The following is a 23,416-nucleotide window of genomic DNA, read 5'->3' as shown; positions in this document are numbered from 1 at the left end:
CGAAAGAAATCGAAACTATAAGAGACTATGCTAGCCAGCAGTTCAGGACTGTAGTAACCGCGATACGTATCAATCTTCGCAAGTTCGTATACGGTACAGGGACCGGAAAGGCCGCGGTAAGATCCGTCGCTCGAGGAACCGGTATTTAGGCCAGCATAGAGAAAGGTTTTCCGTGTTTTCGAATCGACTGGTGATGCAACAGCTGGTTGCCACCGATGACGGTCACGTTTCTCGAAAACGAGGGTTGCGACATCGCGTCTGGGCGAAATTGGTTTCAGCATGGCGTTGTATACCTTGGCCAAACTTATAAAGGCCTTTCTTATTTATTATAAAATCCGTATCGAATTTCGACTTTCGATAAATTTTGGTTCGCGCGTTTCCTTTGATTCGTCGTCGATTATTCATTCAAACTGTGGTTCAGGTTACGATTCTGTTATATTAACGAGCAATACGTGCCAGAAAACGTGGCCCCTCGAGGCGCATATCGCGTCTCGAGGAATGCACCTGTTAAAGTCGTTGACGAATTATTCGGATCGCTGGCATCGCCACGTTGTTTGGCAGTATAGCTTGATTTTACGAGCTTGGCCAGGTGTGGCGGATTCTCCACTCGGGAGTTTCCATTACATAGGTTCGCCACACGATATAGGTAGGACTCTTTCATGAATATTTTATATGGCCGATTAACCATCACGTTAGAATTATGACATTGATATTCGTGGCTTTTTTAAATCGATCGAACTTACGCGAGACGAAATAAAATTAATATTTATGCGTTTTAGGATACGTTAACGGTTTGCTCTTTTTACGATTCGTATGTTTTATGTATAATCTTTTGAAACGTATGGCCGAGAAAAATGTGCTTTTAGAATTTAAGGAAGCTGGTAATTGCACGTAAGGAACGTGTTATATTCGACTCTATCTGCGAGTAACGCAAGAATAACAAAAAGCGTCGAACGTTGCGTATCCTTCTGGTTTTTGCGCTTTTTACTTTTCTTTACGAACGTTACGAAGCTTCGACCACGTAAATTCTATTTTCGCATGATATATCGTATCGTAGCAATAAACACAAATAGACGCGAAACGAATTGATTCCAGGAAAACAGCTTGTCGCCGGTTTAAGTACGGTCGCTAAACAGGTATTAGCTCGAAGAAGCTTCGGTCACGCGCGTTCCAATTTACGTAGAAAAACAAAAGTACTGCTTAACCGATTGCGTGATATGTATCGGAGAATATAAAACCTTAGGTAGTGGCGCGGCATTTTATCTCGACAAAAATGGCCCGATAAAACGTGACGATGATCGAAGATTCGCAAGAAGGGAGGTCGGCTTGTTCTGAATTAATATTTACACGCAACGGGCATGCGACACGCTCGTGAAACGATATCCTGTTCATTCTGTAATTGCATCGGATCACGTGCAACGAGCACGTTCGAATCTCTGGCGTCGTGTCTGGCGTGAAACGCGGGGAATGCCAGTTTTGGCAGGGGCTGGCTTGACGATTAGAGCAACGTGGCGCGGATATTAGTCGCGTTGCATCGCGTCGCGTCGCGTCTCGTCGTATCGCGTTGCGTCGAGACATCCAGCATCGTTCAAGGCAGCTTGCGCAATTGCTTTTGCGTGCGTCCGCTGCACTTGCGTCGTTGCAGATTCACGCACGGGTAATTCTAATTCACGTGTTACTAGCTTCGAAGGAACCGACCACGTTCTCTCGTTCTCGTCGATGTCTGTCGGCGACGATCGACTCAGTTGTGGTTTGAACCGAGGGGTGGGTCGAACCAAGGCGCTGTAATGGCAGAGATCGTAAAGTAAAAACGAACGTAGCACGATGGCAGTCGAATGACGGAGCCTTCGAAACGCTTGGTTCAATCGTAACAACGACGTTTTTCGTTAGGCTTCTTATAAAGTCTTAAAAATGATATATCACGCACAGTGTGTTCGATGCTCGCATTGAAAGTAACGTGTCATCTCTCGATCGGTCGTGCCACTTTTACATAAGTCCACAGTTCACGATACACGTTCCGATCAGACGTGCACGAACAACAACGTTGTATAGTCGTTAATGAAAGCGCTTTAATCGTTTGCGAAAGGCGACGCAATCTTACTGTTGATTACAACTACGACTGATAATTAGCAGGGATCCCGTTTATTTTCGTAAAGTTCCCCATGGTGACGCCATCCGTGGCGTAACGATCATTCCGATTACATTTATCACAGTAAACGTTTCGTTTTAAGTGGACGATGCCGATCGAGGCACGAACGTCGTGAATCGAAGGGCTCGTAATAAACAACCTGCGTTGAATTTCACGACTCTTTGGATAAAATAACGCACGAAGACAGCAAGGGAAGCGTACACGAGTTACATCTGCTATTTCATAAATGTTCTATAAATTTGATTTCGGTTTAAAACTCTGTCGAAACTCTCGAACTTGCCGAAAGTGGAGCACCGAATGATTGCGTTCGTAATGATTCGCGCATACACACACGCGCACACACACGTACATATAAGAATTAGTACGAAATGTATTCCAAAAAGTTGGAGATATTTATAGAATGTGTTATTTTTAGAACGTGTCTGAAATTGGAGGATAAATTTCTGTGCTTCGGTACTGGTTTCGCAATTTCTATGCTTCCTAGATCCATTATCGGTTCTCGTTCAGGAAGTGACCGTTGAGCGTGACGAAGCATCTGCTCGCGATCACGTAAACCAAACGACCGATCACGCGGATTCGCGATGCAAACGAATGCCTTCTCTCAGCGATTATAGCGAGCGTGTAACTGGGAATTCACGGCGAAAGAAATGCGGCTTTCGGTGTTCACGCACGTACAGCTAATCGATACAAAAGTTGGGAATTTCAAGTGGCCTGCTTTCATCGCTAGGTCGCTTTATGGTAATTCGCGGATTACATTAGAATTTCAAGAGCGCCCGAGGGATTCAGTGACCCCCTAATTTTCACGCGCAACAACTTTCCAATTCCTCGTCATGTCCGAACGTCCGTACGATCGCTTCTCCAGACACGCGACATCGTTTTTCCAACAAATCGAAATTACGAGAGAAATTCACGTCGAGACGAGATGAAAGCATCTTCCCCGGGAAATTCGCACGGTAAAGTTCGTATTTTATCTTACCGTAACGACGACGGTAACGACGTGACCGTGACGAAGTCCATCGCGCTTTCTTTCGTCTCTTCGCTCGATGCAAAGTCGATTTAACGACCGGATGATTCTAAGCGATTGACCGAAAAAGCGTTGTTATCGGCCTCGCGATACGTTTATTACGAACTTTGATTTGGACTAAGTTTCCGTTAAAATCGGACGGCCAGTTGCGAAAGTGTCGATCGGATTGGTAACGTAAGCTCACGCTTATTTTCGTGAAGACACGAGGACTTAAAAATAATTTATTTCGCGACCCGCTCGAAACGACGACGTCTCGCCTATCCTTGACTCGATTCTAAGGATCGGCGCAGAGTCGAGAGTCTCTCTCTCTCTCCCTCTCCCTCTCTCTTTATCTTCGAAATCATCGCGACTGCCAATTCAGGTTGTCAAATCGAAGCTAAGGTGAAAATCTCCGGCTCTTTATCTTGTGTTACGCAATCACCTTCGTTTTCGTATCGTTATATAATCTCGATCGATTTCGAGAGGATCGGTGGTTGAAAACATCGGACGCCAGCGAAGTCAAGCATTTTCTTTTTTTAGTAAAGATTCTGTAATCTCGAAAGTTTGTTCTCGTACTTTAGTCGTATGTCGTGATAATACCTGTTTCGATGAGAGCTCACGGCCGAGATTACGAAGAAATCGTAGAGCGAAGCGAAGATACGACATTTGAAAAATGATAATTCGTTTAAACTGATTTGAGAATAATCGATCTACGTATGAAACGTTATGCGTCTGTCGGAGAAATTTTGTTCCGTTCGTTAGAACTTGCCGAGTGAATATCGATGTTCGTAATTTTGTTAATCGACGCTTCTCGCGAAACGTTATGGTAATTTTGATAAGCGTTCAGTTTAAATAAATATTCGGAAGTTCGTTAAAATTAGATAATAACCGATCGATAAAAATGCAAAAATATATAAAGCTCGAGTTATTAAAACTATCCTCCAAAGCGTATTTTTAAAGAAGTGACGATGCGAGTAAAAATGGGGCGCAAAAAGGGAACGTTACCTATCCAATTTTCCACGAGAACGGTATACGAAAATATTCGATATTTTGTGTTTCTTTCCTCTTGAATTTCTTACGACGCTATCAGTGATACCTTGTGACCTGTTTTTGACATGTTTCGTACTCGGATTAAGTTGCTGCTTGATTAACATCTCGATCAAACCAGGTTGTCAGATAAACTCTCTTGTAATAAACACGACGATTGTTCTACGTTACAGATATCGAGGTATTCAGATACTTTTGCTCGAAAAATTCTATCGACATTTTTTTGTACACAAATTACGACCACGAAAGGATTAATCCGTTTCCATCGTATTGCAGTTATCTTGGAATTACCATGCGTTTTCCATTACTTGTTGCCGATCCAATATCATGTTACTATATTGCGAATCGAATAATTCTAAGAGTTCGTTTTTGTCTGTTATACGTTTTTGCGTATATCAGTCGTTGCATACATATCGAATCACTCGGAGAACGATACAATTGATAAGGTAAAAAATAGGCAGGGTGTTTCTTAATCCCCTACTCCGGTAAATGGTAATTTTCCATAATAGTCTTCTATGGAATAATTTCCCACGTGCTCGATTCCCGTCTCTCAAACGAACACGTTATATAAGGAAATCGACGTTTACGACTTTCACAGATTTTTATTTACATCTTAATCACTGTCATACAAACATTTAATTACGATTAATACGTGTAATTGTTTAAATAAATCCGTTGCTACGATAATTTTATCGTATTTAATTATCTTATCGTTTCTTGCAATTATCCAGAATTTAATACAATTGATAAAGTAAAAATACCTATTCGCTTTTAATTTTCGCAGATATCTCATAATTAATGGCTTCTTCCTCCTTCTTTTTTTTTTTTTTCAGCTGTGTCATTCCTCTAGCAAACGATGCTTAAATATAAATAATTAGATAGATATAGTCTTACATAGATATAGATACAAATGATTTGTTTCTTAATGAATTAACGCTCGATGGAATTGATTATCTTATCCGTTTCGTTATTTAGGATTAAATACGATGGAATGGAGAATCGAATCGTAACCTTCGCAATGGTTTGGTGAATGCAAGGTTCTTCGATGAATTTCCCAGAAGTATGGTTTATACGCGGTCGTTTTTTCTTCTGAACGATGCACGACGTGTCGCGGATGTGCTCGATGGCACGAACGTGATTTTCACACCACCGTAACGTTTCACGCGGGGAAATACCTGACCGGATTCTCGGTCATGGCTTCGGCAGTGAGTCAGGGTCTCGATACAGCTTCTACGTCATCGGGTGTTACCACGGGCCAATGACGATCCCCAAGCGCGTACTCTGCTCGCGATTAAACCGTCTAAGATTAGGCGATGCTTCTTCGGGTTTGCTTTTTATAGTGTTCACTCTTCGAGCAAGAAGAATATTTCAAACATACTGTTCACACGCTACAAGATAAATATTTGCTACGAGTATACGTACCCTTTTTTCCTTTCGCGTTTTTTTTTTCATCTTTTCATCGACACCTATTTTTTGGATAACCAAGAAAAAACTCCAAGTTTGCCATAAGTTTTTATGTCGTCTGGAGTATTGGCATTCCATCGTTCGTATGGAATCGACGTACGTACAATAAAATCAACGTTTGCTCACTAATTCAATTTTCGTACTTTCCACACGATCCACGTTTTATCGTCTGTTTAAAGTGTAAACGATCGGAAAGTCAAATAATTTTCTGCGTATGTAATGAACCTTGGCCACGCGAATGCACGCGAAAGAAACGAAATTCGCGTTTCACGTATTATTATTAATTATCATTAAGTTACGCTGTTCTTAATCGCTTTCTTCCTAAATTTCGCGACTTTTATCTTGTCTTTCTTTTCGATCAAATTGATATTATTCAAACATCGTAGGTATTGGAACTCGCGAAACGCGCAATATTAACAACATATTGGAATAACAGTTTATGGCGGAGTAACAACGTTAACCTATTTAATTAAAAGCTATTTAACCGACGTAGTTATCGGATATATGTACTTACGCTTTTCTTTACTCAACCACATTTTCTTACCTAACCGCTCCTGTTCTATGTCTTTCGCGCGAACAACAACCAGTAGCGGTCTCTCGGTAGATGTTCCGTTTCCTTGTCTGTTTTGCACGTGACGATCGAGATAATGCGAGTCACGCGCCTCTGCAGGTTTTCTGAAACTTCGTAGAGTAGCGTAGAGTAAGTACGTTTATCGCGTTTCGAAGAAAACCTGTTCGTAACGTCGCATGAAAAAGCCTCTAGTTTGTCTCCTTATGCAGATCGTATTTTCATTCTCGTGCTTCGAAATGATTAGTTGTTTGTGAAACGGAGTAACATGGCCAGAAAATCGTTTTGACCCTCGTTGGGCGCTCGAGGAAAAACGCTCACGAAGCGATGATTATCAGTAGCGACCCAAATAGTAATATCACTGGCGTAGAAACGATGTGCGAGAACTTATTCGTGTTCCATGAGAGCAGCGACCTTTCTTACGTCGTTCAAGTTACAAACGTTGTGACACGAATTTTACAGAAATCGCGTGTCACCGTTAAAAAGATTTCCAGAGTTACAAAGTACCCTGCTTTCGCTCAACGCTTTAAGTTTAGAACGTACTTTTCTCTTAGTCTCGTTTTGTTTGATAGCGAGATGAACTTAGATTAGAAAAATTGAATTTTACGATATTCGATATTTAACGGTAACTTTTCATTTCGAATTTCCATCTACGAGTTAAAATTCTCGCCTATTTAAAAACTTTCGTTCGTAAGTTGTTCGCGATAGAAAATTTTCAAATTTACTTACCTCTACTTACTTATTATACAGAGGTTATTACCTCTTACTTTCTAACCTTACATATTCCGCTCTTTTCGTTCAGCGATACTTTTAACGTTCCGTCATTTTTAAAATCGTTTCTACAGACAATATTTACTTCCTAATCTATTAGATGCAGTTATTTGACTTTAACGAGCATTTAAATTTACATTCGAAACGTTTCCATAAGTTATGTTTAAAGTTCCTAACATCGAACATTGACTGCTATTATTTCTTAAAATAGAATGGTACGACTGAATAAAACGATCGTACAGACCGTGTCGCTCGACTGTTACGGATCACATAATGGTTATAGACCGAACTGGACTCGGTTGTAAGCGAGATCCCTGTAAAACTAACCTTAGGTATCGTGTAATTTCATAGTTTCGCGCTAAACATAGCTGACAGAATTGAAAGGTCGCGAAATTGTATCGGAATAGAACGACAAACGAATTTTATAGCCGAGCTAAATACAATCTTCCTCCGATTCAACTTACATGCACAGACAGATAACTGTTATCTCTTCTCTTCGTTGCACCGTTGCACGTGTTGCACGTTGCGTGTCACTGATTCGTCTCGCACGTGATGCCATCTAGTCACCGATTAGTTAAATTCCCCATATTTCAACAGAATTGTCTATTTCGGCAACTGCCGACTTTCTTACTTATTGAGAAACAACGATTATACGCTCTGCCCCTCTCCCGTTCCTTCGCATTTTTAATTCTTTGTCTCTTATAACCTTTGTCTCTGTCTTTTGTCTTTGCAATCGAAATACGAATTTCAAAGACAAAGAAGAGATACCTTTTTCGAGCGAAATAAACACTCTGTATTCTTAATAACTTTTGTATTCTTCGAATATGCCAGTTATGCACATAATGGTTAAATAACTCATCGCAATATATCCATAATGGAAATGTAACTGTATAGAAGTACGGGCTAGTGAATCATTCGACGATATCGCATGTTTGCTTTAACCGTATGAAATACTCGCTTGTTATTTTGTCTCCGGCGAGTGAAACGCACGACCGACGTGAAATTGTCGATCTTGTTACGAAATGGCTGGTTGTTCCCTATGTTTTTCGCCAGTACTGCCCCCCTGCTATTCCTTATCGAGATACAAAAGGGGGAATTCGTATTTTCTTGTCACGTGTTTCGTTGGAGTTTGATTACGAACAAACGGATCGTCACGAGGGCTTGACGTAGACGTAACGATTGCTATGAGCTTTCTGCGAATGAGACGCAAGTGCGTCGTTATGGGATATCGTCTTGGACTTCGCGCGGTGCCATTAAACGAAGTCGATAACTGAGCTTTCTCGATAACCGATCGGAGGTTAATCATACTCCAGTGGACCGGCGCGATGCAGATTCGATTCTGGAAAATAGTGCCTCTTGGTTTGGACTTTAGTACAACCTCTATCGCGTTTCTTCAGCCGCGTAAAAATCTATCAATACCATGATTCTTTATTTCGCGAACGTGTTTCCGTTTATAGCTAATACATCGTTCATATGGGATATAAAGAAGGCACTATGATTCTTGCGAACGTTGCGTTTTTGCAGAATTTATAGCCGCATTGGCTGATATTAATAAACGATTGGAGTACATGATATTAGTCAGGATACTATCGCAATATATGATTGGAATAGCAGTGTGTGTCGATCGAAGTCGAACCAACGACTAACGTTTCTTTTACTCCTGGGAAATCATAATAATTTATGTTCGTAACAAAAATAATACGTAGCCAGTTGCGTCAGGGTTGCTAAAAACAGCACGTGTCCATTCACAAGGTGTTGCTCGTAATCAGTCTCGCACGTTTGTCCTCGTAAATGTATTTTTCGCAGTCAACGTGATCATTCGTCCGCCGGAGACATTAGATATGCGATATTCTAGAATTAGACGACTTATGCGAAAAGGAATGCTTCGTATGCATCGACAGTGGCGAGTAAATAACATTTCCGTGAGAAGCCGTGTATTTCTGTGTATTTGTTTGTGTTACTGGTACAGTCTTATCAGCAACGGAATCGGCGATTTAACCTTTGATAAATATTCGGATCGCTTAACATTTTTTTTCAAATTATTTATATCCCTTTCTCTATCTTCGCTTAAATTTAAATATTCAAACAGCATTATCATCCTCGCACGGAATTGCTGTTCTTTTCTTCTTATCAAGGCCATTCATCTTTCCTACGTCAAGCTGTAAAGTCTTCGTAGGAAGGCACGTTTCCGGGTACAAGCGACGTGAAAAACATGTTTCGCAATAGTATATTAAAATCAACGGCTCGTGCGTTCTAGCTTTCTGGTGCCGATTTGCTTATTCAAACGAGTTGGATGACAATATATTAATGTTCGAGCGTTTCGTTTTTATATCTAATACGATGTTACGGATGATAAAAACGATCGTTTACCGAGGTAGCTATTAAAAAAGTCGTAAGACGAGAAGAATTTCTTAAGGCGTTTCTTTTATTTACCGATTAATTTACTAGTTATATTTCTTATATTATCGGTGAAGTTATCCCTGTCGACTCGCTATGTCGCTTCGCTCAAATTGGACGAAGTTCTCTTTTCCATAGTTATAAAAGCGCCCAACGTGCGGCGATCTCGGCCGAAGCGTTTTGCCACTGTAAAGAACCATAACGTTTTCGCTGCACCGAATTACCGACCGATCTAACGGTGAACCGAACGATGCCCCGTCGCGGCAAATTTTTCAGCTAGCCCAACCGATTATCGATCGGCGGATAAAGCGCACCGTCGAACCGATGCCTTGTAGCGTGTCTTAAATACAAACATAGACGTACCGTAAAATGCTTACAGCGTTCGTTTGTTATTACCAGTGGCGATGAAGCTGCTAGATCCGGTGATACCCGGTTATCGTTTAAAAAACACCAGGAGGTCAAGCGTTTCTCGATAAACTCTGGTCATAACACAGGCTTCGATGTCAGCCGCAAAGTTCTCCCTGGTCCGGTTATATCCGGAATGTCGATAACTCGACCCCGTTAATGTAGTTCCCTAGTGATTTTTCGCGATCCGGCTCCTTTCCCGGATCGCCGCGCTGTTCTCGTCGCGTCTCGTCGAATCAGCAGAAACGTCGAAGTCGAGGGTCAACGAGCAATTCTCGATTACAGTTCGCTGTACCGAGCCTGTATATCGAACGCTATAGCGTTCGTCGGATAATACCACGAGGGACGAACTCCGTGGTATCGAGTTTATTTCGTAGGATCTTCCGTTTTATTTATTATCTTTTTCCTCGTTAAGCGTATGATAATTCGCAGCGAGGTCTGTTCCAACGATTTCGATAAAACCATCGATCTCGCAAATTCCCCGATACTCGTTCCTACGCTTTTCTCTTATAAATTCGCATTCGAGAAATTCGATTTCGTCGAGGAACGCATAGATAGATCCGTATTGCGATTTCCTTCGTTTCGTCCAACTACACAGGCTTTCCTAAAATACCATTACGGCGACTGCGATCATAAACATTTGGCCAGGCTCCACGATCACGATTCCGTGGCACCGATGTAAAATAATTTATTTTATCTTGCCACGTGCGTGATTAGTCGTGGTCGGTGCATGTATCTGGTTCAAGGCGGTAATCCGCGTGCTCGTCGGTTAGAAAGAAGGCGCTCGCCTCGCGGCTCGGTCGCCGCTTTTTTCTCCGCGGTTGGCGTTAGCGGCAATTCGGTTCGAGCCGTGTGCATCGAATGCACTCGCGTGCGAACGAAGAAAATTGCCACGGAAGAGAATTCTCGGGGCTGGCTTCCTCGGTGAAACGTGTTTCCTCACGTGTTGGGCGTTATGCATCGCGCTTACAACACGTGATAGCGGCGGCGCGGCGTCATCGTCGAAGCGGCATCTCCCTCCTCGTTAAAGGAACGTAGGCGCCGCCGGCTGTGGATCGCAGTCGTGGTCGTACCATATCGAAGTACGCATAGTGTGTCGCTGCCTTCGCGTGACATCGTACGAGTCGTATCGTTTCGTCTCGTTTTATCGACAGTGTCCCTCTATTTTCGTCAGTTTATACGAGACGTTGCTTTCCTTTACGACAGTATGCGCAACTGTCTGTCGTTTCTTTGTGGAATATATCGTTAATTATCGTATACATAGATCGTGAATTAGAAGTATCTTTCTGCAGTGGATACCACCGAAGTAACGTTCGCCGAGATTCGAATCGAGTGACGTCTTTGAAAGGGGGCGATATAGAGGCGCGATTCGTGGAAACGTTCGAACGTGCCACTTACAGCAATATTCTTGGATGTAAGATAGAATTTCGTCAGGCTTCTAATTAAATTGCTAAGAGGGCCCTACTCGTATCGTGCCACCATTGCGCCAAGTTGTTCGCGAGTGTGAGTGTCTGTGATTGTACGATTACTCGAAAACGGAGCAGGACTACGGCGTATTAGTTTTCACGCGTTCTTGCGTTCCGAACACGATGGTGACGCACAGTATGGACAATATTTTGAACATGCAATACTACACCGCGAATAGCCACGTCGATGCGGTAGCGCATTCACCACCGTTGAGGAAGAGACGCTGTATGAATAAAGAGGTGACATCTTATTTCACGATCGACGATTTTCTTCTTTCTTAAGTCGCGCCACTTTGTTTTCTCGTTTCGCCGAGCATTTTGCGAACCGTCTTTTTCACTTCTTTTCCACCTCGAAGTATCGCGAAGTTCAACAAATTCGAGAAATTTCGGTATTCGTTTTCCAGTTTACTGTATCTTAAAGAGTGCGGCGAAACGACGTTTGTTATCGAAGAACAGCATCTACGTAGGAGGAGAATCGTGGCATCTGTGTCGAAAGCGCAAAGTGACATCTAACATCGTCCGACTCGTCATCGTCTTTTTACATCGCGTAAACTTTCGTCAAACGCGAACGTAACGTTCTACTACACATCAGATACCGCAATTATTTATCGTAAATCGGAAAAATTGTTGGCAAGCTTCAGATAACGTAACAATATTACCAACGTCATACATGCTGCTCGATTATATACACATGCTCTCGGAATAGCGCAATGATATATCATATTGTTAATTATCTTGTGGAAACGATCGTTTCGCTATCATCTTCGTTATCATACGCAAACTGTCGAAAGTTTTAGTAACGTGTTATCTCTTTTCTGCTGTTGCAGCAAGATCCAATGTCTCATAGGATTATCGAAAAACGCAGGAGAGATCGTATGAATAATTGTTTGGCCGACTTGAGCAGGCTCATACCGGCCGAGTACTTGAAGAAAGGCCGAGGAAGAGTGGAGAAGACCGAAATCATTGAAATGGCTATACGTCACATGAAGCATCTTCAAGGTCTTCGACAAGGTACTAATCGGATCGATCGAAAAGGATATTTAAATCAGGCTTTCCAAAGAATGCTTGTAATTTTTTAACCACTCAACCACGTTTGAACCTTTTTGCAAGATTTTAAAAAATAACGCTACTTTTACTTTATTCCTTAATGCGAATTTCTTATTACTTTTACTTAATTTCCTAGAAGATAACAATTCTCTCACAAAAATATCGACCAATATGAAATTACGTGTCCTGTGATTATGCTTTTGATAGTATAGTAGACGTGTCTGGCTTTATCTCGATAATCCGTCGTATTTACAAGAATTTTATCAAATTTCAGAGTCGAAACACCCAGCCGTGACGTCGGTGCACACGCATCCCGAAGACAGCGTGGACAGTGTATCGCATTCAACTGTCGCATCTACCGCGGCAGAACACTACAGGCTGGGTTTCCAAGAGTGTCTGAGCGAAACCGTGCATTTCCTCGTGGAAGTGGAGGGCTTTTTTGCCAGAGACTCTTTATGTGTTCAACTGATCAATCATTTGCAGCAGCACTGCGAGAAGATCCTAGCTACCAGTGAGTTCTTACGAAATGAAATAACGAAGATTAGCGTAAATTAGTATAGCGCAAAGTTGCTACAAATGCACGAAAAGAAAAGAGAAAAGAGGAGATCGGATAAGAAAGCGAAATTAATGGCGTGAATTTTATACGATTACAAAATTCACGATTGCAGGTGACAGGCTGGGTTTCCCTCATCCAGAGATGCCAACCGCGAACGGTATCGCGAACGGCTCTAGTTACGCGCACACCAGCATTCCGACGATGTGTCAGCCGAACGGTCATTCGGACCACGGCTCGAGCTCCGGTGCAAGTTCCTTCGGTGATCCGGAACGTCCTCTGCGCCCAGCGATCATCCCACCGCCGACTATAGCGAGCGACGACAGCAATCACAGCAGCCATTCGCACAGTACACCGCCGAGTACCAACTGTAAGCCTTCCAACTACAAGTTCAAGAGCTCTATCAAGCAAAGGTTCTCAGCGGAGAGGATAAAATCCAGTCCGCCGCCGACCATCAGCATGGAAAAACCATCCGCGTCTCACGGAGTTCCGATCTTTGCCCTTCACGACGGTGGCGCCTTCTACGTTCCGTTAACCGTCGAAGCTTCTCTGTTAAGGCCTCATCTGAACTTCATGTCGGACACCGGACCCGACACGGTGCTTCATCCGGTCACGATATCGGTAAACTTCAACCATTCGAGTCCGCCAGCCTGGTCACACCACCATAGTCCTACGCACCAGCAACAGACATAAAGGAAAGTCAGGAATCGTATCTGAATGTAACCCGATATCCTGTTTCGCTCGTTCCAACCGTCGATACACGTGTACGCGTATACGCGTGTCTTCGTACGTCTTGGATCCACGAATCCTAAATCCGCTCATGCTAAAATTGGCGTTGTCGGTATGCCGAACACCGTGTCTCGCGGTGGACGAGGAGAATGGGCGACGGCGCGGATCGATCGCGCTCGTTCAAAGACACGATCGACTACCGTGGAATCATCGAACGATTCGTCCAGATGTTTCGAAGATCGTGTTCGATCGGTTCTTGGAAAAGAAACGGTCATCGTTGCACGGTGACGGCGATTTTATTCTCTTTCTGATTCTTTAGCTTACGTTAACGTCGGAGGAACGCTGGTGTATAGCGTGTTTTAGCGTTTTACGAAGGAACGAGGTGTCGAGGATGGTTTTTTCTTTCTTTTGTATATTTACCGAGGCTGTGGGTTGTCTTAGCATTTACGAGATTTGAGAGAAAGAGCGATTATAGAGAGACGTCGTTGGTAGAGATCGAGCGTCAGGGCTCGAAGGCCCGGGGTTGCTTTAGCTTCGGTATGTTTCTCCTTTCGTCGGTATCGTCACAGTCGAATCCCGTTCCTCCCACATTTTTTCCCCTCTCCCTTTCTGTTACGTCGATCTTTGTTTCCTTGTATCTTCTTTTTACCCGTTTCACCCTTCCCTGTGCTTCATTTTCTCTTTGTTCTTCGGCTGGACAAGTGCGTCGGGCGATGAATAAAAGTCGCAACAGTATCGAACTCGTCGAATTACGTCAATCGGAGCGTAATTAGTATTAAATAAAGATTAATCGATGTGTTTATGTTGGCGAAGCAACTGAGCTACAACCGTATAAATACATATGTACGTGGAACTCTTTCGTAGCACTGGAGCCTGGATCGCCCGCAACATATTCGATCGGCCGACAAAGTTCTGTTTTCGAAACGTAAGCTAGCCGACAAAAGTGCCTACGATATTTTCAGTTAACAAATTCCATTTATGTGATCGTTCCGTATGTACGAAGATAGTGGTTTATTTCTTTTCTGCGGATAATTCTGTGTCACGTTCGATCGCAAGAACGATCGATTCTGCTCGGCGCCCTGGCAAACGGGCCTCAGCAATTAAAGACTGACCAAGACCTGCATTACACTAAATTCTTGTAAGATCATTGCATTAAATATATATTTGTACATACCACGTTTAGTTGTAACGTTAACGAAGAATTTATGCGGAATAAATTATATTTACCATAGCCCTTTACCTCTTATCTCATCTTCCATGATTTTCTTATAAATGTACGTATATGTTAAACGTATTTATCGTTATCTTAACACGGCTGAAAATCGAAAATATTCTCTTCAAAATTTCGGAAAACTCGGGGATCTTTTAAACGTTGCTTTTAATGCGATACAAATGAAATCAGAGAATGTCGATTAATTATAATTTATAATCGAATAACTTTCATTAAAAGCAAAAGATGTTTCGTTCTGTTGGGATTCGAACATTCGAAGAATTTATATACAAGCCTACGTAATGTTTTCAATTTTTACGTCGAGAATTTTATTTAACGAGGAAATCCCCATGTCTGTGCAAAGATCGCTTCGGGAAGGAATAAGAATGAAACAATGCGGTTAAAATTTTTTTTTTTTATTACATCAACATAATACTGGCTAAGGGTCAAAACAATTGAAGAACGCGTCTATTAGGGGCACCGAGATTAACACAGGCAACTCGGAAGTGAAACTCGCTGGCGAATACGAGGAAGATCCGGTGGTGTAACCGAGCTCCTCGATCGGGAGCGAGTTTTCTTCGAGCCGCGAAAGGGATGGGAGCACAGTCTAATGTTCCCTAACTAGAGATAAATACATTTCTTATACAAGTAATAAAATTATTCGCAGCGAGGCAACCAAGTCTTCGAACAAATCAGCCTTTAACGAATCCTTCGAAAAGAAGATTAAAAAGTAAGGGATGGCGAGGCAGCAGCGGGTACACTCTTTATGTGTCCAACTCGAATCGCATCAGGTTAGTGTTTTTCGTTTAGGTATATGGGAATCTGTATGCGTGTATTATATGGGTGCGTGTTACGTGTTCTACGCGTGTTTCTTTCGTAAACGCCAGGAAGTCGTGAATAAAGAATGTGTTATCGAATTAATAATGTGGCGCGGAGGTCTTAAGTGATTCGTCGTGACCGGCCGCTGCCCCGTGTTTAGTATCGCGCAATTAAGCTGTGATGATCACACGTCATCATCCCGTTCTGTTTCATCGGTTGTGTGTAATTGTTGTTGTTGTTGTTGTTGTTATTACGTTTAATTGAAAAACCTAACTACACATAGTTCAAGGGAACTGAATATTGTTCTGCTTTTTTTTTTGACGTTTTCTTTCTTTTTTTTGTTCTTTTAGTTTTTTTTTTTTTTTTAGTTGTTTTGTTTTACCTGTAATTGGACACATATTCGTCAATGTAAAGAATGAAGTAAAAACGTAAGAATCCACCTAGCATATGTGGGGTGTGCGCGGGGCGTGGGTGAACTGAATGTGCAAATTCGGATAGATGCGCGGATTCAATACTATCGGATAATGTAACGGGGGTAAGCACAACATCTTTTCACTTTTTGTATTATTATTATTAGTCGAGTATGAGTTGAATGAAGCAGCCGCGGCGTACTGCATCCTATCGGAGGATCCCCTCGCGGAGGAGACGCTCGTCGGGCACCAGCCCGCGGACTGCGAGCTTCCGAGGAAGCTTGATGGTTACTTTTTCTTCTGGGCTTTCTCCGCGGCTTTTGTGACCTTGCCCTGGGTATCTTTAAAGGTGACACTCTGCAAATTAATAGATTTTAACGTTAAATCTTTACCGATTATGCTCTTGGAAGGGATAACAATACGCGATACAAGAGACATCGTTTTATCGTACAGGTTTGTTAGTTTCGAAAATATCTCCAAACAGCGATAGCTTTGTTATTTGACCGATCGATTTATGAAAAAAAAAAAAAAAAAAAAATGAAGAGGAATACAACCTTCACTCGTATTTTACGCAATGCCACGACCTGGATTTTTCTATGATTTTCGTATAACAGAAGATTTTGAGATTTTTCTTAGATCGATAGCTCTTGTTGTTTGTTTGATAGATGCGTTTAATGTGCATACTACGGTAGCGTTCAAAATCAAAGTACAAAAATTGAAATTAATTCTTTAGAAATCGTGTAACACGACGTTTATCGAATATCCTTTAGACAGTGATGCTTTATCTTTCCTTATTTTTCTCAGAAATCTATATACCCCGTGTAATCTACGTAACAACATAGCTGTGTACATTACATAAATAAACTTTTGCAATATATTCTGTAAGAGCGTCATGAAACTAACATAATGATCGTTTAAAAGTTAAAGATAAGGGTAGATTAATACGAAGAGTTTCGAATACGCATAGTATCTAAAAGTAGATATAATTCCTCAATAATTTTCCTGCCTGAATAAACGTATTTGTACGGCTTTATTTTTTATCAATTGGCGTCATTTTATCAGTTATTTACCAAGCGTTTGACGCTATCGGACGAGGGTTAACGTCACGTCACTCTTTCTTACGTCCTAATATAATATTCTTTAAGATTACGCAATCTTTAGAAAAATATTCTATCTTTTCTTAAATTTCAATTCCATCGGAATTTCCTTAGTATAGTTTTATTTTAGTTTCCTACGACAGTAGATTCGTCATTCCAAAAATATAATATTACAATACTCTCGCTCTTGGCGAAATATCAAATTACTCTCAAGATGTACACGAATAAATATTTCATCCGAGGAAATTATATCTTAATTTCGTAGAAACAGTTATTAAACTGGTCGTGAATATATTTGTCAATGTAATCTTTCCTCGCGACAAATTTCAATAGTATCCTTGCATCGGATTAAAAAAGGTTTCGCTCGAGACAAAGTACCTACAGGTTACTATACCCGGTACTTTAGATTGCGTAACGCGCCAAGAGATGTCAGAGGTCTGGAATAAAATAAAAGTCATTATACTCTTGTCATGTTGCCATGACATTTCGACCATCGAAAACCATTAAATATCAAAGGTGAATACCGCATGGTGTACACATATCCATCGGCGTCATCGATGCGCTGTATTCTTCCAATTTTTTAAATTTATCTCGATCCAGCGAATTCTCTATGTTTCCAGAGCCTCTTTAACAAAGATTTTAATCAATGCAAGAGACGAGGAACCTTGCACAAAGAACATCAAACGTTGTATGCGCACATATCGGTTTCAATGAAACTCCGCAAATAATTGAAACGTACGCCGAGATATTCGATACTTTATAACGAAGTTTTAATCAATTACAGTCGGTTACACATCGCTGCAAATGTTGCGATTAATTCGTATCGGAGAAGAGAAACGCCAGCTACGTTATTAAAGCTTCTCTTCGTAAATTAAATATTTTCCATTTCGCGTCTATCAGAGCTCCGTAAAAATATAAAAAGCGTAAGAAAAGCGCTTGAATCGGCCGATGTTGCTAGATCACATTATAGGCAATTATTTTATTACCTGATAAGTCTCCTTGCACCATTTGAATCGACGTTATCGATGAAATTTTACGAGCTACTAATTACAAGTTACTTAACATCCGTAAGAGTTACCGAATTAAACGGACGTGTTGTTCTTCTAACGACGATAGTGCCAATGATAATAATAATAACGGTCGTAAAGAATCGCCTACGAAGCACGAAATATCCGTATGAAATAATAATCGTACCTTTATGACGCCCACAGCGACAGTCTGACGCATGTCGCGAACAGCGAAACGTCCCAGCGGCGGGAATTCCTGGAAAGCTTCGACGCACATCGGTTTAGTCGGCTGCAACATCACGATCGCAGCGTCTCCGCTTTTGATGCTTTTCGGATTCTCTTCGGTAGTCTTGCCGGTACGACGGTCGCATTTCTCTTTAATCTCGGCGAATTTGCAGGCGATATGAGCAGTGTGGCAGTCGAGCACCGGCGTGTAACCGTTGCTGATCTGCCCGGGATGATTCAGGACGATTACTTGAGCGGTGAAATCGGCAGCTCCTCGCGGCGGCTGATTTTTCGAATCACCTGCTACGTAGCCACGTCTCAACTCTTTCACGGAGATGTTCTTTACGTTAAAACCGACATTGTCGCCAGGCAATGCCTCCGTCAACGCCTCGTGATGCATCTCCACCGATTTCACTTCGGTGGTCAACGCTGCTGGAGCGAATGTTACCAGCATGCCTGCGAAAGCAAAATCGTCGATCACCATTTCGAACGAAATATCGATACGAATATCGAAATTACGTTTTCTTGCTATTTCATTCAAGACACGTTTCTAGTCGTAAAAGTCAAAGAGAAGACCTTACCGACGATTACTAGACATTTCTCGTGAAAATTAAACTAACGAATTGTTCTCGTGAAAAGGGTCGTCGAAGAAAAATGACGAAGCATTTAGGCGAGTCCTAAATATCCTAAATATCCATACCTGGCTTCAGAATACCGGTCTCCACACGACCGACCGGTACAGTACCGATACCACCGATCTTGTACACGTCCTGAAGCGGTAAACGAAGAGCCTTGTCGGTGGGTCTGGACGGCGGCAATATAGCGTCAAGGGCTTCGATCAGGGTCTTTCCATCGGCGTTACCATCTTTACGCTCCACTTTCCACCCCTTGTACCACGGCGTGTTCGGCGATGGTTCCAGCATGTTGTCACCGTGCCAACCAGAAATCGGCACGAACGCCACGGAAGCGGTGTTGTAACCGATCTTCTTGATGTACGACGATACCTCTTTCTTAATTTCCTCGAAACGAGCTTCCGAGTACGGCGGATCGGTCATGTCCATCTTGTTCACGCCGACGATCAGTTGCTTTACACCCAAGGTGAACGCCAGCAGAGCGTGTTCGCGCGTCTGTCCGTTCTTCGAGATACCAGCTTCGAATTCACCGATACCAGCCGCGACTATTAACACGGCGCAATCGGCTTGACTCGTCCCAGTGATCATGTTTTTGATGAAATCGCGATGGCCGGGAGCGTCGATGATCGTCACGTAGTATTTTGCCGTCTCGAATTTCCAGAGGGCGATATCGATCGTGATACCGCGCTCGCGTTCAGCTTTCAGCTTGTCCAACACCCAGGCGTACTTGAACGAACCTTTGCCCATCTCCTGAGCCTCCTTCTCGAACTTCTCGATCGTACGTTTGTCGATACCGCCGCATTTGTAGATCAAATGACCAGTGGTGGTCGATTTGCCCGAATCGACGTGGCCGATCACCACGATGTTAATATGAATCTTCTCCTTACCCATGTCGACGCTCTAGTTACCTGCAAGATTGACCAGGCTACGTGAATGCTCGGCTTCGTTATCGATTTCTGGGTTCGCTCGACTCGTTTATGGAAAGGCGATTAGTCGCGACGCGCGCGATCCCCTTTTCAGTTATGTCGACATCGGACGCTGTTCGTAAGAATCGAAAGGATATTTCGCACGAAAATAACGGCCGTTTTTTCGTTTCGTTTTTTACATTTTTAATCTACACAAAGGATTTCCCTTTTCTTCGTAGATTATGACCGGTTGAAATCGGACTAACCGCGCGTCCTATTACATCGCAACTTCGTTAGATCGCGTAACCTTCTATCAAAGCTCGTATTAAAAAAGCCAGTTAAAAATACGATTTTGTCTTTCAACTCGATATCGCGTATACAGTTTCTTACCCTCAAATGCAACTTTCTAACGGTATAAATAAGCTCGACTACCTTTGACCGAAGATAGACACCAGACGTATACATTGCAATCGATAAAGCTTATTTTGATCCGAGCTTACTTCGACTTCTTTGAGCAGTTGCAAGTTATAAACGATGGATAAATTATAGAAGGTGACAATTATTTTTACGCCAATTCGATAGTTTAGCTGCTATTAAGATATTTTCACAATTATTTCATATTTTTAGCTTATTCGATTTAATTTCATCAAAGAGACAATTCTCGTTTCAAAGAACCGAAAGAAGTTTCAAAGGAGAAGAGCAATCGTCGAATTCATCGAATTTATTTGTCTCGTGTACGCACAGTGTGTCCTTATTCATTTACGCATAATTGATCGTACAGGTCCTTAACAATTGACCGGAATTCGATACACCACGGAATGTTGTTCGTTGTCGGATGGGAATACGACGAAACGTTAGCTCGTGATGAGATTTGAATCGTTCGTCGCTGACTGATCATACGCGTACTTATACCACTGGCACGCCAGATATCCCATAGTCGATGGCAGTTTTATTGGTTCGTTAACAGACTTTGCGTGACAGTCGTGTCCGTTTCTGTTTCATATTTAATGTCGTGGGAATTTGGAAAGATTATATTTCTTTGTTACGTTTTTTATTATTCTTTAGGGCTAATCTTTCGTGTAAAATCGTCTAACACGGTTAAGAAATATTATCTAGAGAAAATTAAAGAAATTAAATTGAACAAACGAAAGAAACGTATTTAGATCTGTGAAAATTTTATTGGAAAAATAATAATGTCTTTTGCTAGATAGAATTTTTTAATTATTTTGTATACTGTATTCCTTCTTTAAGACGCGTTGTTCAAACGACGCAACTTTTTCTATCGCGATTTTCCTATTTTCCTTCTATTTGTAAATTTAATAAAATTTCTTTTTCTTCTTCGAACCACACGTCGTTTGTCTTAATCACGAGAGGTGCTCAAATATCATATCGTTACATAACAAACGTTTCCCGACACGTTTCGGTGTATGGTTCACACATTGACGAGTGGAGCTGTATCGATTGCTCGGATTCGACGAATCATGCCGCTTCCTACGATTATTACGTCCGTAGGATGTATCGAATTTCTCTCAAGTTTGTAAGCAATAACGAGAGTGCAACAAATCGAACCCGTTTGAGAATAAATCACACCTAAAAGGAATATGAACTAAAAGACAAAGAAAATGCGAAATTTTACGTTTAAAATTTTGTTCATTAAATCGACCAGTTTAACGAGTTTGCATATTGCAATATTCACTTCGAGAAAGTCGCTACTCCTCTTTAAGATAGTCTATGTAGCGCTTCGTTTCTTATTAAAAACACCTACAGGAAAATTGTCTCGTCAACTCCATCTTACCCTTGTTTGTCGTCTTATTACGTAAAAGTTTACAAGAACTCGCGAAACGACCAGCTACCCCTTAAGAACACACCCCCTGCGTTATAATCACGTCGTTCTAATCGAGAATACTTCGCAAACTCACGAACCCCGTGGATCGCGACATTCTTTCCCCATAACTATCGCGAACGAAGTAATCTCGGACGAGAATAAGACGAGAACACGATTGATTATCAACAGAATGCGTTGAGTTTCACTGGCTGATCGATCGTAACACTTTTTTACTCGGGGTAAGTACTGAATCACGATGGGCGGTCGGGGTAATTACTTATTACATTCGATCGGATTACAGGACGATTTCTCGCGGATTATCAACGTTTCGAACTTATATCGCGCGCCAAATGGCCCGATCGTAATTGCTCGGTGGACAGGGTTCGTTGCACGTTGTCGACTATCGAGAGAACAATTAATATTTACGTGTCAACGGAGGCTAGCTGACGAACCGCGAAGGGTATTGATTCGACGAAAGGGCCCCATGCGGGCCACATCGAAAATACCATCGGTGCGAGTATGCGCGCTTATTCGGTCGAGCCCTACGAGAAAAAAAGAGAGACAGACACACCACGGCGATCAGCATTGTCGTGCTTTAATTTTCACCCCACGAAAATGTCTCTCCGGCCACCCAGACCTCGCTTACGATCGATATTATTCCAAAGAATCACGATTAAACCCCATTCCCTTATTACGAACCTTCCTTTCGTGCATTTTTCCTTCAAAAATTGCGACTCGCGGATGATACGATGTTCGAACGATTAAAAGATCCCATGGAAATCGCGTTAACGTAGCGCACACGTTCGATAGCGTGCAACGATTCGCATACACCGGCCTCTTCTAATAATAGTCAGAGCGACCGAGCGAAGCAGCCATTTCGCGATCCGCAATTTCAGGCTCGCGACACGGACATCGCCTATCCAATATCTCGAACGATGCACCATCTCGAATCGACGAAAGTGCCATGCTGCGCGTTTTCTCCAGTTTCGGAGATCGTTGAACCGTAAACACGTTTTACAACGTTCGCACGCAACTCGCGCTCGTATGATGCAACTGAACATTAAGGGTAAAGAGGTTAAGCGAAGACGAAACTGCCGGTGCTATCTCAATACCGGTTTCTAGACACTTACCTCTTTTCCAATAGGTTTACGCAAACTCCAGCAACGAACAGGAAGATAAGTCACGACGAACAGCGAGATAAGTAACGCGAATTAAGCGGATGCGATTACGTCGCGAGATGCTCGCCCTCGACCGCTCAGCGTAATGGCCGCGGCAACGAACTAGCGGCGCACTTCTCGCCAAGTGCCCGGTCCTCGCCTACTCGTATTCTACGCGATCGGTCGAATCTGTTCTAACGATACACTCGACTTGGAAATCTTTTATACGCGACGAATATAGTCTATCGAGTCTTTTACATCACCGTTAGTCTCTTATCTACGAAAAACGAAACGTGCACAGGGCGGATTTGCACCGGGTCGAATCAATATGTCGGCAGCGGCCGGCACTGCTCCACTTCCGTGTTACTATTAGAAGAGTAACGTCTGCTTCGTTTACATCGATTTTTACGTCCGTCGCGTTATAATTTCGCAATATCGCTTGGCTCGGAGTTGTCCGAAGGATTTACTTACCGGTATCGACGGGATGGAGAGGCTGGAAAATCCGCGTGGTATCGCACGTATTTCTCTCC

General features: G+C 42.4%; 2 protein-coding genes and 1 long non-coding RNA gene across 8 annotated transcripts in view; 1 reads left to right on the top strand and 2 right to left on the bottom strand.

Moving 5' to 3' along the window:
• LOC100743562 (transcription factor cwo) overlaps positions 1-14,830 on the top strand; it is a 39,511-nt gene extending 24,681 nt beyond the window's left edge. For 3 of the 5 annotated variants that reach the window (XM_003491865.4, XM_033322473.1, XM_024369785.2), the window contains 3 exons: positions 12,098-12,281; positions 12,592-12,828; positions 12,986-14,830. In XM_003491865.4, the coding sequence (XP_003491913.1) occupies positions 12,098-12,281; positions 12,592-12,828; positions 12,986-13,563 (999 nt within the window). In that variant the 3' untranslated portion in view covers positions 13,564-14,830. Of the gene's footprint in view, positions 1-10,845; positions 11,511-12,097; positions 12,282-12,591; positions 12,829-12,985 lie in introns of those variants that run through there. The other 2 variants (XM_012389329.3, XM_003491866.4) reach the window with 2 other exon arrangements.
• A 382-nt stretch (positions 14,831-15,212) lies between these two features.
• LOC100743441 (elongation factor 1-alpha) overlaps positions 15,213-23,416 on the bottom strand; it is an 8,491-nt gene continuing 287 nt past the window's right edge. Inside the window, exons 2-5 of one of the 2 annotated variants that reach the window (XM_012389328.3) lie at positions 23,358-23,416; positions 19,068-19,907; positions 18,330-18,823; positions 15,213-16,395 (exon numbers count right to left, since the gene is read on the bottom strand). In XM_012389328.3, the coding sequence (XP_012244751.1) occupies positions 16,327-16,395; positions 18,330-18,823; positions 19,068-19,890 (1,386 nt within the window). In that variant the 5' untranslated portion in view covers positions 19,891-19,907; positions 23,358-23,416 and the 3' untranslated portion in view covers positions 15,213-16,326. Of the gene's footprint in view, positions 16,396-18,329; positions 18,824-19,067; positions 19,908-22,859; positions 23,177-23,357 lie in introns of those variants that run through there. The other variant, XM_003491864.4, reaches the window with a different exon arrangement.
• LOC117152069 lies at positions 17,036-18,323 on the bottom strand. The gene is made up of 2 exons (XR_004462302.1): positions 17,660-18,323; positions 17,036-17,572 (listed from the first exon to the last, which is right to left on the bottom strand). It is a non-coding gene; the product is annotated as an uncharacterized LOC117152069 (long non-coding RNA).

This window comes from Bombus impatiens, unplaced genomic scaffold, assembly GCF_000188095.3.
Source record: "Bombus impatiens unplaced genomic scaffold, BIMP_2.2 scf_0640, whole genome shotgun sequence".
Classification (NCBI taxonomy): domain Eukaryota; kingdom Metazoa; phylum Arthropoda; class Insecta; order Hymenoptera; family Apidae; genus Bombus; species Bombus impatiens.
Note: the sequence above shows the minus strand (reverse complement) of the source record. Positions and strands in the feature narration are given on the sequence as shown.